This window comes from Hyperolius riggenbachi, chromosome 3 (assembly GCF_040937935.1).
Source record: "Hyperolius riggenbachi isolate aHypRig1 chromosome 3, aHypRig1.pri, whole genome shotgun sequence".
Taxonomy (NCBI): Eukaryota; Metazoa; Chordata; class Amphibia; order Anura; family Hyperoliidae; genus Hyperolius; species Hyperolius riggenbachi.
The window spans coordinates 263,343,298-263,361,654 of NC_090648.1; the positions used below are offsets into that span (position 1 = coordinate 263,343,298).

At 45.1% G+C, this 18,357-nt stretch overlaps 2 protein-coding genes across 4 annotated transcripts in view; one reads left to right on the forward strand and one right to left on the reverse strand.

Moving 5' to 3' along the window:
* The window catches only part of HBP1 (HMG-box transcription factor 1), a 98,197-nt gene extending 94,765 nt beyond the window's left edge, over nucleotides 1–3,432 (forward strand). For both annotated transcript variants that reach the window (XM_068276280.1, XM_068276281.1), the window contains one exon: nucleotides 2,514–3,432. In XM_068276280.1, coding sequence (XP_068132381.1) covers nucleotides 2,514–2,531 — 18 coding nt within the window. In that variant the 3' untranslated portion in view covers nucleotides 2,532–3,432. The remainder of the gene's footprint in view (nucleotides 1–2,513) is intronic.
* Nucleotides 3,433–5,629: 2,197 nt separating this feature from the next.
* The window catches only part of COG5 (component of oligomeric golgi complex 5), a 497,428-nt gene continuing 484,700 nt past the window's right edge, over nucleotides 5,630–18,357 (reverse strand). For both annotated transcript variants that reach the window (XM_068276282.1, XM_068276283.1), the window contains one exon: nucleotides 5,630–7,282. In XM_068276282.1, the coding sequence (XP_068132383.1) occupies nucleotides 7,168–7,282 (115 nt within the window). In that variant the 3' untranslated portion in view covers nucleotides 5,630–7,167. The remainder of the gene's footprint in view (nucleotides 7,283–18,357) is intronic.

The window sequence follows — 18,357 nt, forward strand, 5'->3', positions numbered from 1 at the left end:
GCGGGTGATTGGGTGCCCGCAAGGGGCAGATTAGGGTCTGATCTGATAGGTAAAAGTGACAAGTGGTGATAGGGGGTGATTGATGGGTGATTGATGGGTAATTAGTGGGTGTTTAGAGGAGAGAATAGATGTAAACAATGGATTTGGGAGGTGATCTGATGTCGGATCTGTGGGCGATCTATTGGTGTGGGGGGGTGATCAGATTGCCCGCAAGGGGCAGGTTAGGGGCTGATTGATGGGTGGCAGTGACAGGGGGTGATTGACGGGTGATTGATGGGTGATTGACGGGTGATTGACAGGTGATTGACAGGTGATTGACAGGTGATCAGGGGGATAGATGCATACAGTAAACAGGGGGGGGGTGGTCTGGGGGGGGGGGTCTGGGGAGAATCTGAGGGGTGGGGGGTGATCAGGAGGGGGCAGGGAGCAGGGGGGGGGGATAAAAAAAAAATAGCGTTGACAGATAGTGACAGGGAGTGATTGATGGGTGATTAGGGGGGTGATTGGGTGCAAACAGGGGTCTGGGGGGTGGGCAGGGGGGGGGTCTGATGGGTGCTGTGGGCGATCTGGGGCAGGGGGGGGAGAAATCAGTGTGCTTGGGTGCAGACTAGGGTGGCTGCAGCCTGCCCTGGTGGTCCCTCGGACACTGGGACCACCAGGGCAGGAGGCAGCATGTATAATACACTTTGTAAACATTACAAAGTGTATTATACACTTTGTATGCGGCGATCGCGGGGTTAACATCCCGCCGGCGCTTCCGTATAGCCGGCGGGATGTTGCGGCGAGCGAACGGTGACAGGCGCCGGCGGAGGATCGCGTCACGGATGACGCGATCGCTCCGCCCATGCCCTTAAATGGACCGCCGCCTCTGTGGGTGAGGCCGTCCTGCAGGGCTCCACTTCCCCGCCGCCCCTGTGTAGTGGGCGGTCGGGAAGTGGTTAAAATACAATGTGGTTTGTAAATTGCAAATGAGATAGAATGATGCAATGCTATGAAAAAAAGCTATATACCTGAAAATAAAACATGAAATATATATATATATATATATATATATATATATTTATTTATTTTTTGCTTCACTGTCACTTTAAGTGCTGACCTATTACTAGCATTGGTGTTTTCAATTCAGCATATTGAATTCAGAACTGCCGAATACTTCAGAACACAATACTTCAATACAAGCAAGCAAACAGGGTCAGTTCACTTACTTGCACTTTGCATGACCTCAATACTGCCTCTTTCCAAAGCCAGAAGCAGGAAGCATCAGTCATGTGAAAATGTGGGGTGTCCTGAACACCAACACTATATATTACTCCGTGCTCTGTACAATAGATAGGGGAGACATTCCAACATTGAGCAATGTTACACAGGGACATTATATAGTTAAACAATGGTGCGCAGATAACGATGTAGAGATATAGCAGATAGACAAGACACAGTACATTTTATATCGTGCTTTTCTCCTGGCAGAATCAAAGCACTTCAGGGCTGCAGCCACTTAGGCTCCACAGGTGACCAGGATCATTAGGGGGCCTTCTTGGTTTTTTTTTACGTACTGGCTTAATTTGGGATTCAAACCCTGGTCAATGGCTCAAATCCCAATTCAAAGGCAGCCTTACTAGTAAACTATCAAGCTGCCGGCTGGAGGAGTCGTATGGTGGTGGAGAAAAGTACACGGGAGGGTGGCCCTGCCTGAGTATGTACACAGGAGGGGGGCTAGTGCTATAAAGATGGCCGTTAAAGTGTTCCTGAGATGGAGTAAAGAATTTATACTTGCCTGTGGCTTCCTTCAACCCCATGAACTCTGTTGCCACCCTCGCCATCCTCCCTAGTGGCTTCATTCCTGTTATAACCCCCAACAATAGGGCTTCAGTCACGCCAGTTGGGCCCATCCCACATGTGCAGAGAGGCGTGACTGAAGCCCTATTACCGGTGGCCACTACAGAGCCACCAGGGAGGATGGAGAGGGGGGCAATTAGCTATACGCTAGACCTCTGTAGAGTGTTGGAGGAGTGGAGAGAGAGGGTTGGGGAGTATCTCTGGACATGATTGGATATGTATGAAGGGAAGGGGGTATAGTAGATCGATTTAGGAAGAGCAGTTTAAATACAATTCTGAGGGGGACAGGCAGCCAGTGAAGGCACTTGCAAAAAGGGGCAGTTGAAAAGGAGTGGGGGGGGGGGGGGGGGAGAAGTGAATGAGCCATAACAGATTGCAGGGGTTGGAGCTTGGTCTTAGGAAGTCCAGAAGGATTGTTGTATCCCAGACAGGAGGTGACCAGATCATGCACCAGGAGTTTGGCTGTGTTTGTGGGTAGGCGGGGAGGACTTTTGGTGATGGTGCAGAGATGGAGAGATATAGTATAACGACACTTGTTTGTATGGTTTGTTTTTTTTAGCCTTCTTTAGCAGATGCTATGAGAATAATTCTAAATGATAAGGAATGCATGTCCAGATAACTGATCAGATGTTTAGCAATAACCTTTCCCCCCTGTTTCTGACTTTGTTTTGCAGGGATCACAGCAGCATTAAACATGAATGTAGCGGACGTTTGCGTTGGAAAGAGCTGCTGTTCTGCATGGAAGACGACAGTTTAGCAGCGCCATGTTGTGAATAAAAAACAAGATCGTGCTAACTGAAGTGTCATAAAACTGATCTGTCTGAAGGTTTTCTCTTTTTATAGTATAGCATTACGTATGCAAAATATCAATATTTTAAACCAAATTGCCTTATTTTGAAAAACAAAAAAATATATATATATATATCAGGTAACATAGGCTTGAAAAAAAAATGTTATCCTGTGGTGCTACAATGAGGTGTGTATCAGCATATTGTTATAAACAACCAGGTTTAAAGATAAAAAGGGGATCTTATAGAACCTATAACTGCTTTTTAATATGTATTGCACAGATTTAATTATCGATGACGTTAGAATTTATACATTTCTGACGTGATATTTTAATGCAAGGTGCATGAGCACTAACTGACTATTCATTGCCACTCCGCTATATTATACTCTGGCAAGTGGATCATTAGCTTCCTAACGGAGAGAGGGGCCAGCCATTTCACACAGACCCCTGGTGATGCCAAGGTGTTCAGGCACACAGTTTAGTCGTTTAGCTGGCTACAGAATCTATAGATAGATTTTATTTTGCTATGAGAAAATAAGTCATTTATGATGGGGGGGCGACTTTGCACTTAATTCTGGTGCAACACTTGCACTTTACTTTTTCTTGCAGCTGTTGGAATAAACAGATGCGTATATTGTTGTTGTTGTGTGTCCTGGCTGTGATTATACAGTATGTGCTGCAATCATAGCTTGAGAATCACAGCTGTAATACAATGTATTGTTTGACTAGTCAACATAATATTGCCCCAGTAATTTTTGCACACTATATACTTGTATATTTCAAATAAATGTTGTTGAAATGCTGGCGAGTGCGGCTATTCGATTTATTTCCAAGAACAAAGCAACACTTTGATAAATAGGAAATATTTTTTTATTATAACCAGTATATAGTACATTTCAATCAAAATGTCATGATTCAGGCATGTTGAAAATAAGAATTGTATCTAATGTCAGAACATACAGCATTCTAAGGATCACAGGGGTTTCCACCCAAAATACATTTTAATTGAAACCGTTGGTGTAAATGGCGGAATAACCTTCTTTCTGGCTTCTATGGCAAACCTGCACTTTTGTCATTCCTAGCTAGAGCACAGCTGTCAGCTTCCCATTAGTGGACTGTATGGAGAATAGCATTGGAGATAAAGTGCCCATAAAGCAGCATTAAAGCCATAGTGGGCACACATTGCTATTTTATACTGCATTTTCCCATTTATAAAGCAGCAGTGAAAGGGAATACTGTTATCAGTGATGCTATTCAGTAATATGGCTTTCTGCTGCCTGAGCTGCAGTACATTATGATTTCAACATCTTGAAGGTCGATGTCATTGGATGGCCACATTATCACTCCTGATTATAAAATGTGTTATCATTCTCCATTTCCTGTTCTAATGCTGGGACACTACTGAAGCCCTCTTATAAATAAGCCATGTACTGTGTGCATGTATGCTATACTTTATACAGTCACATGGAAAATAGCTGCCATCACAGCCTAATCTCTCAAGGTGTTTCCTTACAACATTCCTTTTTAACAAAGCGGTGTGAAGGAATATATAGCAAAACTGTCATGTTTACATGCTGTATTTTATTATGATCTCTTTTTTGCAGAAAACAAATAGCTTTATGAAATCTTCCTTCCCCAAACACTTCTTCCTTGGATCAGTGAATCCCAATCAGGACCAGGCGATTAGAGACAGGCCTTGCAGGTCAGGAGGATACAAAGAGAGTAAAGGTAGCCATACTTCTAGCATTGATGGGCAGGTTTCACCAAGAGACAAATCTCTCTCTGAATAAATCTGATCAGAGAGTGATCTGTTGGCTGTCCATACACTGCAGACCGATTCCCAATCAATTTCTGCATGAAATCTCTTGGGAATCGGGAGCCTTCCCAATCCGAGCCTGCTGCATTCACCGTTTAGCCGCTGTTCTATAATGTATGTGCAGTGCCTGTCTGTCTTCAAATCTCCTGCTCTTCCCTATACATGCTAGGGCATGGTGCGTGTGACGTCACATGCGCCAGCATGCTATGCGCAGACAGCGTGTATGGGAAGTATAACGGAGAGGGATGAATTCGGAAGAGGACACAGGACAGGTAATGTATAAATACACACATATACATTAGGTGAGCAGCACCGGGAGTTTAGTCGCTCATCCTGATATCGCTAAACGTTACCGCTGCGCACCCAACCGACCACGATGACCAGACATCTTGCAACATGTCCGACCGATAAATGCAACCAATTTCTACTTCGACATTGCATTGTCAATCAGGCATGCAATTGGCGGCACCAATTTTCATCTGATTATAATAATGGGAATTGGATGTTCGATCAGCCACTGAGTCACCTGATGTATAGCCACCTTTACGGCTGCTTCAACAAAAATGGAGTCCAAGCTAATCTTGCTCATTATTATTTATCATATACACAGGAAAGAGAATGAGCCTGGAGATGGGAGACAAAGCAAAGACCTCAATTCACTAAGCTCATGCAGGTGATTATAAGGCAAGTGAAAACTTACCACCACACTTCCACTCGTATTTTCAGTGTTAGAGACTCTGTAACATCAAAAACATCCCCTGGGGGTTACTCACTTCGGGTGGGGGAAGCCTCGGGATCCTAATGAGGCTTCCCACGCCGTCCTCTGTCCCTCGGGGGTCTCGCTGCAGCCCTCCGAACAGCCGGCGACAGACCAGACTGTCAGTTCAATATTTACCTTTGCAGGCTCCAGCGGGGGCGCTGTGGCTGCTTTCGGCTCGGAACTAGACGGAAATACCCGATCTCCGTCGGGTCCGCTCTACTGCGCAGGCGCCGGAGACTTGCGCCTGCGCAGTAGAGTAGACCCGACGACGATCGGGTATTTCCGCCTACTTCGGAGCCGACAGCCACCAGAGCGCCTGCGCAGGAGCCGGGAAGGTAAATATTTACATCGCCGCTGTACAGAGGGCTGCAGCGAGACCCCCGAGGGACAGAGGACGGCGTGGGAAGCCTTATTAGGATCCTGAGGCTTCCCCCACCCGAGGTGAGTAACCCCCCCAGGGGATATTTTAATGTTACAGTTCCTCTTTAACTACCTGGGGACCGCCGAACAGCGGCACCCCCAGGACTGCCTAATGGCAATTGGCGTCAAGTCCTGGGGCTGCAGTTTCCCAGGGAACGGCCGCACGCATGCGCGATCGTTCCCTGCCACTTCATCTTGCAGCATCGCGGCTAGCAGGCTGTTTGTAAACGAAAGGGAAAAGAAATTCACTTTGTTTACATCCGTACATCGCTGCGGTCCCCAGCAGCGCTGTACGAGATTGGCGATCCCCGGCCTCTGATTGGCCGGGGAGCGCCGTCCTCTCATAGGCTGATGCTTATGAGAGGCGGAACAGGACGGATCGCCATCCTCTTCAAGGAGGGGAGGGAGAGAGAGCCTCAAAGGCTTAGGGGAGAAAAAAAAACCTGCTACAGTGATCGGACACCTCAGGCGGCATGTCCCCTCAGGGACAAAAAAAAGGAGGCGAGTCCGATTGCTGGGCTCCATAGCTGGGCTGTGCAGAAGGCTGAAAAGGTTGGAGTTTCTCTTTAACCACTTGAGGACCCACGCTTTACCCCCCCTTAAGGACCAGTGCTGTATTCTGTGATCTGTGCTGGGTGGGCTCTGCAGCCCCCAGCACAGATCAGGTAGCAGGCAGAGCGACAAGATCGCCCCCCTTTTTTCCCCCCTATGGGGATGATGTGTAGGGGGGTCTGATCGCTCCTGCTGGCTGAGGTTTGCGGGGAGGGCACCTCAAAACCCCCCTCCGTGGTGACATCCCCCCCCCCCCCCCTCTCCTCCCTCCCTTCCCCGGAGATCAGAGGCTGCACAGGAACGGATCTGTTCCTCGCGCGAGCGGCTGCTTCCTGATTAATTAGCCTGCAGCCGGCGACGCAGAACTGCGTCGCTGGTCCTGCAGCTGCCACTTTGCTGGCGCGCGTTATGAGTGCGCGGTCGGCAAGTGGTTAAAGACAGAAGAGATAACTTAAGGTGTACCTGAGCTAAATTGTTTAGTGAATACTACATGCTTTATCACCATGGTGATAACAATAGAAACAGTTTGGAAACCTTATTAAATACAGGAGATGAGCTTAATGAATTGGGGCCATTTTATTTCTTGTAATATTGCCACCGATAGTAATCAGAGCTGGTCAATGAGATGCATTTCTACTTGCATTCAAAATTGACAGGATGTTTATAATTGGTTCAGTTGTTGCATACAGTTTACACAAAATCTGAATGCAAGTAGCATGACTCTACCAATGTGTAATATTAAATTGTCCCACCACAATAATTAAAGCTGTATTAATTTAGTGAGGTGATAAAAGCCAATCTTAGAATAAAACCTGAATTTCAATTTCAGAATGATACAACAACACAAGCAGTGCAGGATCAGAAAAAGTAACTTGCACCTAGTTGGTGTCTGGAATTTGTGCAGCCCTTTCTAGAAGTAAATCAAAACACGCTCTATTTACATTGTCGCTCCTCAGTGGATTTCACATGGAATGTTTGTCATTCTGACAGCTATTGTAGTGATGCCATTGCCTTCTGTAGAAGCTGAATCATGATTGGATAAACTGGTGCAAACTCCTTTCCTTCTCTGGCTTTTACCGATTGCACATAGGCTTCTAGTGCCCCCCTGAGGAAAGAAATAATATATTCAAGAAAATTACATTCACACACATTACCATTGTAAAATGTCATCTCGTACAATGCACACAAGTGCAATTTTTGTAGGAGTAAGGAGACGACCTGAGTGCTACCTCGACGGCAGGTGCATATAGTTGTATTCTGGGGTCTTTCAATCGAGACTGGTAATTTGGGCCCCAGCTGTGCTAGAAAAATTAGGCAATGCCATAGAGTACAATGCACAATTGCGGCTATGGTGGGCCGAGCACTTAATATTGTTGCCAGAGTTTGGTTATCATGTGGGGGAGGTGTCAGTCGGCATCAGGGTTCCGCTATTATAAAGCTGAATTCTTCATTGGATGTGGAGGGGATGACAGTTGGCGCTGAAATTTGGTTATTATATAGGCAATTTTTGGAACAGTTGCAGTGCATTGAGTAACCATATCAGTTTTGGAGTTTTGGCACTCTGGCATATTGCTTGGTGTGCAGGTGGAGGGGTTAGTGTTAGAGGATAGAGTGTGAGTGTGTGTGTGGGGGGGGGGGGGGGTTGGGAGTGTTAGCATTAACAAGCAACGCTTAGCTATTGCTTGATTCACAATATTGAAATAACTCCAATAATTTTCCAAAGTGATGCAATTAGTTTTGACTGAGGGACATTTGGCTAACGGATAAAACATCGTACACAGAGTGCTGAAGATGGATGATAAAGGGTGAGTATGTGTTAGGAAATGATCAACATTTGTGCACACAGCATCAGTGTGTGTGTTCCACTCACCAAACCACAAATTGTAATTTTCAGGACAGGTGCCCAGTGTCCATCAGGCCCGGCTGTTGATCTATATGGCACATTGCCATATAGTTTTTTAGTGTTTGTGAAGTACTTTTTTATTATTGTTTGTGAAATTTTTCTCTGTGTGAGAATGGCACGTCTACCATGCAGCCTACCTACAAGCTACCTCCTTGCCATATAAATTATGATGTGCCAATTGTGAATGCCACCATCTGGCCATTAGTTCCATGCAGATAAGTGATTACTAATCACATCAGACTATAGTCTTTGGAAACTGAAAGATCACAGACCAATCTTACCATCCTTCATGTAGTATGAGAGCCATACTCTACACAGTCTTTTCTATGGGGCTGAACTCAACATCAGAAAAAAATCTTTGCAAGATGCTGCACACACAGATGCTGTACAGACACAAAAGATCAGTATCTGCAAAAGATCTGTTCCTGCCAAAAATCCATTTCTGCAAATTGCAATGATAGTCTATGAGATCTGCAGATCATCATACACACATGATTTAACTGACATTCATCTGCAGATCAAGCAATCATCCGCAGATCTGAAAATCCATCCTGGTGGATCTGATCTGCAGATGAATGTCAGTTAAATCGTGTGTATGATGATCTGCAGATCTCATAGACTATCATTGCAATTTGCAGGAATGGATCTTTGGTAGGAACAGATCTTTTGCAGATACTGATCTTTTGTGTCTGTACAGCATCTGTGTGTGCAGCATCTTGCAAAGATTTTTTTCTGATGTTGAGTTCAGCCCCATAGAAAAGACTGTGTAGAGTATGGCTCTCATACTACATGAAGGGTGGTAAGATTGGTCTGTGATCTTTCAGTTTCCAAAGACTATAGTCTGATGTGTGTATGAGCCTTTAGAAGGCTTCTATCTCCACCTGGCTGGCCCAGTTGCGTGTGACATATGGACTGTTATGTTTATTTGTACAGAACTGTTGGCATTCAAAAACTGTGGAGATATGAGAGAGAGAGAGAGAACACACCACTATGGATGTTAGTTATGGTATGTGGGCAATGAATATATATCCACTCAAGTTATGGGATGGGTGGTATCTTATGTCTAGTCCAGGTCTGTGGTCAGGGCATAATGGGTGTTGAATGGGACTATGTCCAGCAATAATTGTGATGTGAGAGAGATGTGTGGGCAGGGCTGCACATGTTAGGGGGATTGTGGAATGGAAATGACCAGTAGTGAGCTCTATAGCCTGGACTTTTATGATTGTCTAACTGCTTCAATGCATGTTATTATGACATGCTTTCATCCTGCTTTCAGAAAGGCATCTGTATGGCATATTTGCATCAAACAGACAAACATCATTAGAAAGAAATTATATTTTTGGAGCAGTCGGTTGGAAATGTATCTTCAGCTGTTGCCACAGTGAAGTACATGGATGTCAAACATACAGTTTACAATTCCAAGCTGTTCATTTCAATACACTAACATACTGCAAGGTTGTGACTGACAGAGCGAAAGGTCAGACCCCCTCAAATGTAACACTGTCAGCCTTTTGTGTGAACCCAACCTTGCTTTAAGACTCTGTAACTACTTCCATACCGTGTGGCTCTGGCACCTTAACCACTTCCGTGCCAGCAGTCTCTGCGCCCTTAAAGCGGAATATAACCCTGCATTTCAACTTTGCTCTAAAATATTATTTACAGCATATTATATGCAAAAAGCATTTTTTTTTTACTAGACCAGCATTGGAAGGGTTAAACACAGAGGTTTAAAGGTCCTGGAGAGATATGCAGAAGTTCAGATAGATACATTCTATTTAGTTACATGTATCTATTGATAAACAGTTACACACTCTTTGGCTGTCGTCCAAGCTCCTTCTCAGTGAGAGAGATGAGTCACATTCAACACTTAGATACATTATGTAAACAAAATGTATCTATTTCAGCTTCGGATGCGTCTGCAGAAATCTAAAGGAACTTTAAAGCCCTGTGTAACCCTTCCAATGCTGGTCTAGTAAAAAAAAAAAAATGCTGGTTGCATATAATATACTGTAAATAATGTTTTAGAGCAAAGTTGAAATGCAGGGTTATATTCCGCTTTAAGTACCAGAAACTGACCGAGTCGGACTGGGTTTGACTAAAGCATAACCCTCACTGATAAGTAATTAGTCATAAAACACTTTCCTGTCAGTAAATGGTTTCTGAGAACAGGAAAGAGATAAAAAGGGTTAATCATTTCATAGATTTGAGCTCTGACATACTTTTATGAAGGTGTCATTGAGACAATGAAACAGTAAAAAGTTAAAAATACTAGCTTCAAATATGAAATAAAACTGTGGGATATCTAAAAAAAAAAAAAAGTAATTTTTAAGAAATACAATTGTTTTTCTCATCAGACTATTTTCAGGAGGCCACAATAGCAGCAGAGGGGGCGATATTATGGCTGGGAACGCGGAAAATCACTCGCGTTCCCATGCCTGTCGGCCGGTGACGGCGAAACCGGAAGTCGCCGCCGGCGGGTCCAGGAGCATCAGAGCGGGGCTGCGAGGGCACCGATCGGCTGCAGGGGGCTGAGGAAAGCCCCAGGTGAGTTAAACTCATTTTTCCCCTTGACTTAAGTATCCCTTTAAGGACCAGCGCTGATATCGCTGATCTGTGCTGGGTGGGCTCTACAGCCCCCAGCACAGATCAAACACCAGGCAGAGCGACCAGATCGCCCCCCTTTTTTCCCCACTAGGGGGATGATGTGCTGGGGGGGGTCTGATCGCTCCTGCCTGCGTGTGGCTGGCTGGCAGGGGAGGGGGGGCACCTCAAAGCCCCCTCCACCGCAGGATTCCCCCTCTCCCTCTCCTCCCTCCCTCCCTTTCCCGGAGATCAGAGGCTGCACAGGAACGGATCTGTCCTGTGCAGCCTCTAACAGGCTCCTGCCTGTCATGTGACAGCGATCCCCGACCGCTGATTGGCCGAGGATCGCTGATCTAGTACAACGCTGCTACTGTTAGCAGCGTTGTACAAATGTAAACAAAGCGGATTATTTCCGCTTGTGTTTACATTTAGCCTGCGAGCCGCGATCGGCGGCCCGCAGGCTACTCATGGAGCCCCCCGCCGTGAATTGACAGGAAGCAGCCGCTCGCGCGAGCGGCTGTTTCCTGATTAATTAGCCTGCAGCTGCCACTTTGCCGACGCGCGTTATGAGTGCGCGATCGGCAAGTGGTTAAAGAGACACTGAAGCGAAATTTTTTTTTATGATATTATGATATTATGATTTGTATGTGTAGTACAGATAAGAAATAAAACATTAAGATCAGATACATCAGTCTAATTGTTTCCAGTACAGGAAGAGATAAGAAACTCCAGTTGTTATCTCTATGCAAAAAAGCGAATAAGCTCTACGACTTTGAAAGTCGTGGAGAGGGCTGTTTTCTGACTTATCTCAACTGTTCCTGAACTATTTACTTTTTCTCTGCCAGAGGAGAGGTCATTAGTTCACAGACTGCTCTGAAAGAATCATTTTGAATGCTGAGTGTTGTGTAATCTGCACATATAGAATGATGCAATGTTAGAAAAACACTATATACCTGAAAATAAAAATATTTTCTTTGCTGCTAATCTTCTAATAATTATTCATAGTACACAACCAATTCATTATATCATATATTTTTATTCGCTTCAGTGTCTCTTTAAAGAGCGTGCACAGGCTGAATGGCAAACAGCAAACTTGTGTAGAGGAGGGAGGCAAAGTGGAGTGAACTCAGCCTAATGGCAACCTCTTGCTAAAAGGTTTCCTTCACTGGTTTGTCTTTTTGCATCTAAGGAATAACTCTTTCATAACTCAGCTGTGTAATGCAGGTTTTTATTTGTGTAGAGGAGGGAGGCAAAGTGGAGCCACCACTGCAGTTCAAATATTGTTTATTGGGACAAAGAAGTGATAAAAACATTTACAATCAGCTCAGGAATGATGCGATGCGGATGTGGTGGGCACCAGGTCTAGATCCCCCCCTGCGGACATCCGTTTTGCGCCGCTTGTTCACTGCAATGGGGAAGATCTTCCCCATTGCGGTGAACAAGCGCTAGACGCGCAAAACTGATGTCGCAGAGGGATCTAGACCTGGCGCCCACCACATCCGCATCGCATCTGACCTGATTGTAAATGTTTTTATCACTTCTTTGTCCCAATAAACAATATTTGAACTGCAGTGGTGGCTCCACTTTGCCTCCCTCCTCTACACAAATAAAAACCTGCATTACACAGCTGAGTTATGAAAGAGTTATTCCTTAGATGCAAAAAGACAAACCAGTGAAGGAAACCTTTTAGCAAGAGGTTGCCATTAGGCTGAGTTCACTTTGACAGTTTTTCAGAGGCCTGGTAAACTCTATGTAAAGGTTTACCATATCTCTGCAAGCCAGCTAGCTGTCAGCAGTCATGAGACAACAAAGTCCATGGCTTCACTGCTCTCACACTGCACATTTATATTTCAGCTGCAGAAAAAAAACCTCACTCACGTGTAAATGACTTTAAACAGTGCACATTTTTTTATCAGCATGACTCACTGTCATTAATACCTTCTGAACCAGTGTCTGCAGGGGTGTAACTCAAACAATTCTAAGGCCCAAAATTACCATGGCAGCCAGATAGGATTTTTAAAAAGGGACCTAAACAAGACTTGTCAGCAAAGAGCATCCTAGTTTACTGCAGTATGTAAGGATTCACATTCTTGCATTGTTTACTGTAGTTTTCCTATTGGCATAGAAACATGAAATCAGCCAAACATTTCGTACAAGACAACATCATGTAAGCTTGCATTTAGTTTCTAATAACGGAAAGATCCACTTAAAGTGCTGTTGCTATAAATATATTTAAAAAGCCAAGCTTTTTTTTTTTTTGTAAGGGGAAATCTTTCAAAGTCTCAGGCCTGGTGCACACCGAGCGGTTTTTGAAGCGTTTCGCAAACCGCTTCCGCCCGTGAAAACGCTTGGCTAATGTATCTCAATGGAATGGTGCACACCAGCAGTTTGAGGTTTTTAGCAAACCGCAAACGTGGGTCCTGCAGCACTTTTGCAGTTTGCAGAAGCGTTTCTGCCTCAATGTAAAGTATAGGGAAAGCGCAAACCGCTCTGAAAAACGCTAGATCAGAGCGGTTTGCCAGGCGTTTTTGTTACAGTGCCTGTTCAGTAACAGCTTTATGTAACAATATATGAAATCTGCTACACAAAAACGCTCCAGAAAATGCTAGGCATGTTTAGAAAACCTCTGTAAACATGCCTCGAATCGCTCTGAAAATCTGCTTTAACCACTTGAGGCCCACAGTGCTAAACCCCCCAAAAGACCAGGCTGTTTTTTCTGTAATTGGCCACTGCAGGTTTAAACGCCAAGCTGCAGGGCTGCACAACACAGCAAAGGAGTGATCCACCCCCCCCTTTCCCCCCACCAACACAGCTGTCTGTTGGTGGGGTCTGATCGCCCCCTCCAGTGTTTCTTTTTTTTTAATCAATTTTTTTATTATTTTTTTTTACTATTTTTTTTTTTACACCCTCCCACCCCCCAGCGATCGGCTGTCCTAGGCTTCTGCCTATGAGAGCCGATCGCTCTCTTGTCCCCCAGGGGGACAGCCATGTGACACAGCTGTCCCCAGTAGAGTGCTGTTGCTGATCGCAGCGCTGTACATGTAAATAAACGGCGGTTACGCCGTCTAACAGTCTCCCAAGCGGCGATTGCCGCTCGGAGACTGAAGACGGGGCGGAGCTCCGCCCCCCGAGAAGGAGATGTGCGCGTACCCTGTGTGCGATCTCCTTCAGTAGCCGGCTCCAGGACCTAACGCCAATTGGCGTTAGGCGGTCCTGGGGCTGCCGGCGCGACCACGCCTGTTAGTTAAAAACCTCTAGCGTTTTGCAGATCTGCTAGCCGTTTTGGTGTGCCCTGGGCCTAAGTGCTGTTATTGAGCAGTAACATCACCTGAATTCTTGGAAAGGCGAATTGAGAGCTGATGTTAGACCTTCATGCAGACACGCACAGAGTGATCAGGTAAGCGCAGAATATCATGCGGATCAGACAAGAGGCATCTTATATGACAGCCTGCACTGACATGAGGAGTAGCTTACAGTGTACCAGACCATAGAAACAATGACAAGATAAGGAAACGCACACTACTCCACTGCTGGAAAATAAGAAGCAAGCTTTATATGGGTTTAACATTTCATTGGAAAAGGAAGAAACCCAAGTAAGGCAGATAGGGGATTCTACACAGGAAATATTTCTTCAAAGCCGCATAAAGATATAGCAGAAGTGAAAAGAGAAATCTGCAATAAGCAGGACTTAGGCTGATCTCATTACATATACAATCTGCTCATGTCTTAAGCTCTTTCAAAAATGCATTATTTTATATTACCAAGCCGACTAACTACTGTAATAACATGAAATGTGACATTACACTATGAAGGCTGCAGAATGAAACAATATTGAGAAAAGTATAAATTACACAAATATAAATGAACTCCAAATGATGAATGCTGGCTATAAAATAGAATACAATTCTAGTATGGAAAATTCTGTACTTGTATTATAAGGGGCTTGGATGCTCTCCTTGCTTTGAAGAACATCCAGAGATGTGATTGCTGGGTGTGGGAAGATAATACCTTCATCCAGCCAGGGAGAGTTTCTGCCCTTCAACCTTTTGAGCCTCAATCCAAAGGAAAGAAAAGTCAGAACTATATATATGTAGGGTATATATTTCAACCTAGATAACCAAGTGACTATGGACAGCGTTGCTCCCAATTATGACTCTTTCAGACTTCCTTGCTGCCATCAGCTTGTAGCATATGAACAGTCACCACCAAATGCTTAAAGTGGACCCAAATTAAAAATACAAGATTTCAGAAATCAAATCTATTTTCTAAATTATAATAATAAATGGCAGCCTTTTTTCAGCTGCATGATGACAAATATAAAATATTTTACATTTATTGGAGGAACCCCTCCCTTCCTTTCATATTGCCGGGATTTTTCCGGCAAACTGGTGGAGTAGATGGTGTCCAGCAATGGAGGAATTGCTAATGGCTGCCCCCAGTATAATCCTAGCTATGGAAAGAGAAGGGTGAAAAGCATGCACTAAAATGCTCATAGGTTTGAAGGAGTGTTTATTTATCTTTGTATGTGTCAGAGTGGTGCAACTAAATATTTTTAATTAAAAAAAAAATGTTTGGTTTGGGTCCGCTTTAACAGCATTAAACAATCGGTACAACAAATTCTGAGCACTTCTCAGCCAGATAATGGGCAGTAGGCAGGGTTTATATATGGAGGAAGGGCCACTTCCTATGACCACCAGACCTTCAACCCCAGTGCGTACTGCCAAAAGATGGCAGGAAACGGTTACCTGTGTGAAATAAAAATCTACTCAATATACAGTATATAGCCTAGCTACTGTGCTACAGCAATGGCATAAGCCAGTTTGTCTAGTCACTTGTTGAGGCCTAATATCTAATCCCAAATACAAACTTCACTTTCAGCTACTTCTACTTATATCAGAATACAAAAACACAATCAATATGTCAGACTTATTTTAGAAAGATTGTGAACAAACAGCCAAGTTTGGGAAGCTCCCCATGCAGCAGAGGTGTGAAGACCTAGGACTGCCACTGGTATCTGTGTCCCTCCAGACAATGTTAATGAAGATAAGGTCACACAGTCTAATGTATCAACTGTGCAGGCTTATTGCACACAGGGATAACATCTGTAATACAGACAATCGTTTTGGGCTCTAAGTGTACCCCTTCTTCAGTGTAAATACAGGGGACCTAAACAGAAGCTTAATAAGAGTTTAAAAGAGGTTCTACCAGCCCTCTGCAGCCGCCCTGTGCCCATGCCCTCACGGAGCGATCCTCCAGTCCCCCACAGCAAGGCATTTTCATTTTTGGGCGACTGGCCAGGCAAAGGCCGCTGCACACGTCCTCAATCATGTGGACACAGGGCGGTTGCAGGGGGCTGGTAGAAGCCCCAGGTAAGTGAACCTTTTTTTTTTAGCGCCAGTTTAGGTTTCCTTTAAGAGTTGCTCAATAAGGAAATAGATTCAAGCGGTGGGGCGTGGCTCAAAGTGTAATGGTCACACCCACTGGTGAATCTGGCTAATGGCACCACTGTCAGGGTACTCACCTCAGTTGGGGGAAGCCTCAGTGTCCAAATGAGACTTCCCCCATCCTCCTTGGTCCCATGGCGGCGACGATAAAGCTCCCCGAACAGCGGGGATGTAAATATTTACCTTCCCAGCGCAGGCGCAGTATCGGCTCTCCGCTCGGAGATAGGCGGAAATAGCAGATTACTGTCGGGCCGCTCTACTGCGCAGGCGCAAGTCTCCTGCGCCTGCTCAGTAGAGCAGACCTGACAGAGATCGGCTATTTTCGCCTATCTCCGTGCGGAGAGCCGCAACAGCACCCCCGCTGGAGCCAGAAAAGGTAAATAAATAAGCGCTTGTCAAGGGAGGATCGCTGGACACTTAAGGGGAGCCAGCGCTGGATTGCCTGTAGCTATAGGGGTGGGGAAAGCCTCATTGGGACCCTAAGGCTTCCCCCAGCTGACGTAAGTACCCCCAGGGGGAACATTTTTTTTTTTGTACAGGTTCTCTTTAAAGGACCAGTAACGTTAAACTTTTTTAAATCCTGTGTAGCTCTGGTTTACAGTAGGCACAAGGAATTTTAAAGGTTATGGACTAGTCCAAATCATCATGGGGGATTCTCAGTATTTTCCTTGTTCTTTCCCTCGCCGTCCTGTGGTCTGCCGTTCAGCCGCGATCGGCTCCGGTAACTTGCTCAGTCGCATCCAGTCTGAGCTACCCGATACTTACCTGGGGCTTCCTCCAGCCCCATAAGCACGTGCGAGTCCCTCACCGTCCTCCCGCGGTCTGCTGTTCAGCCGCGATCAGTCCCGGTAACAGGCTCAGTCGCATCAGTCGTGGCCTTCTGCGCATGCTGAACGTTCAGTTGTCACTGCAGATGACCTCTTGAGAATGTAGCTTCTCATTATATGGTCAGTTTACTTCAGTCCCATTGAGTAAAGCTTTACCTTCCACTTCCATAGCCAGAGAGCTGGTAAGATCCTCAACATTGCTATTTTATTATTAACTCTGCAGCCACATCTAGGCAGTCACTTCCTAATCTGTGTATGAGGCTAGAGTATTACTGTGCGATGGCACCACCTTAGAGCAAACTTTCCTATTAATCAGAAGGAAGAAAAGAGAGTCTGCTGCAATACTAAATTGGAGGAAAGACGGCATTTATCAGCAGGCCTGCATGGCACAGAAATGCTTTTACATGTCTATAATCCATTAATATTTAATCACAGCCTTGTGACATTTAATATGTAGCAGAGATGGAATGAATGTTTCTCTTCCAGGCATAAGCAAGGCTGAGTGAATGCGCTGCTATAGTGAGAGCTTTCTTTTCAACAACTTTTTTTCATTGCAGATGATTAAGTCCTAAATAATTTTCAGACTCCCAGAAATGCTATTACAAATCAGGATTTCATCTAATTTAGAATAATTAACGAGACAGTATCGCTGGGACACACAATAATGTTCCCCTGAGCATGAGGCTGAGCGAGTCTTGCCAATCTATAATACTGCCGTTATACAGACAATATTAGGAAGGAAAGACAAGGCTATGTAATGTAAGCACAGAACTCGGCCCTTGTTTGCAGGCCTTGTTAAAGGGCCATATACTTCATGACATCACTAATATGGCCGTCACAATCCACTCACACACTGTGGACAGCAACAGTCCTCAGTAATATCAGCACCAGGGCCGGGCCGAGGCTCCAGCCTCAGGGCGCAGTGTAGGAGGGGGCGCACAATTCATTCAGCTGTCATTCCTAATTGTGTATGAAGCAGAAAGAAATAAGAAAAGGGGATACATAGCAGTGACTGCAAGCCAAATAACTAGATATTAAGGTGTTGGGGAGGTTGTGGGCCCTGTGGCCCTCTTAGTCTAATAGCAATCAGTGTGTGACGGCTAGGGTGGCAGGGATGGAGGGGCGCACTTTGGTGTCTCAGCCTTGGGTGCTGGAGGACCCTGTCCCTGCTCTGATCAGCACATATAGCACAGAAACAGACATACTCAGGAAAACTAGCAATGGGCCATTAAAGAGAACCCGAGGTGGGTTTGAAGAATATTATCTGCATACAGAGGCTGGATCTGCCTATACAGCCCAGCCTCTGTTGCTATCCCAAACCCCCCTAAGGTCCCCCTGCACTCTGCAATCCCTCATAAATCACAGCCACACTGCTGACAAACAGCTTGTCAGAGCTGGCTGTGTTTATCTCTATAGTGTCAGT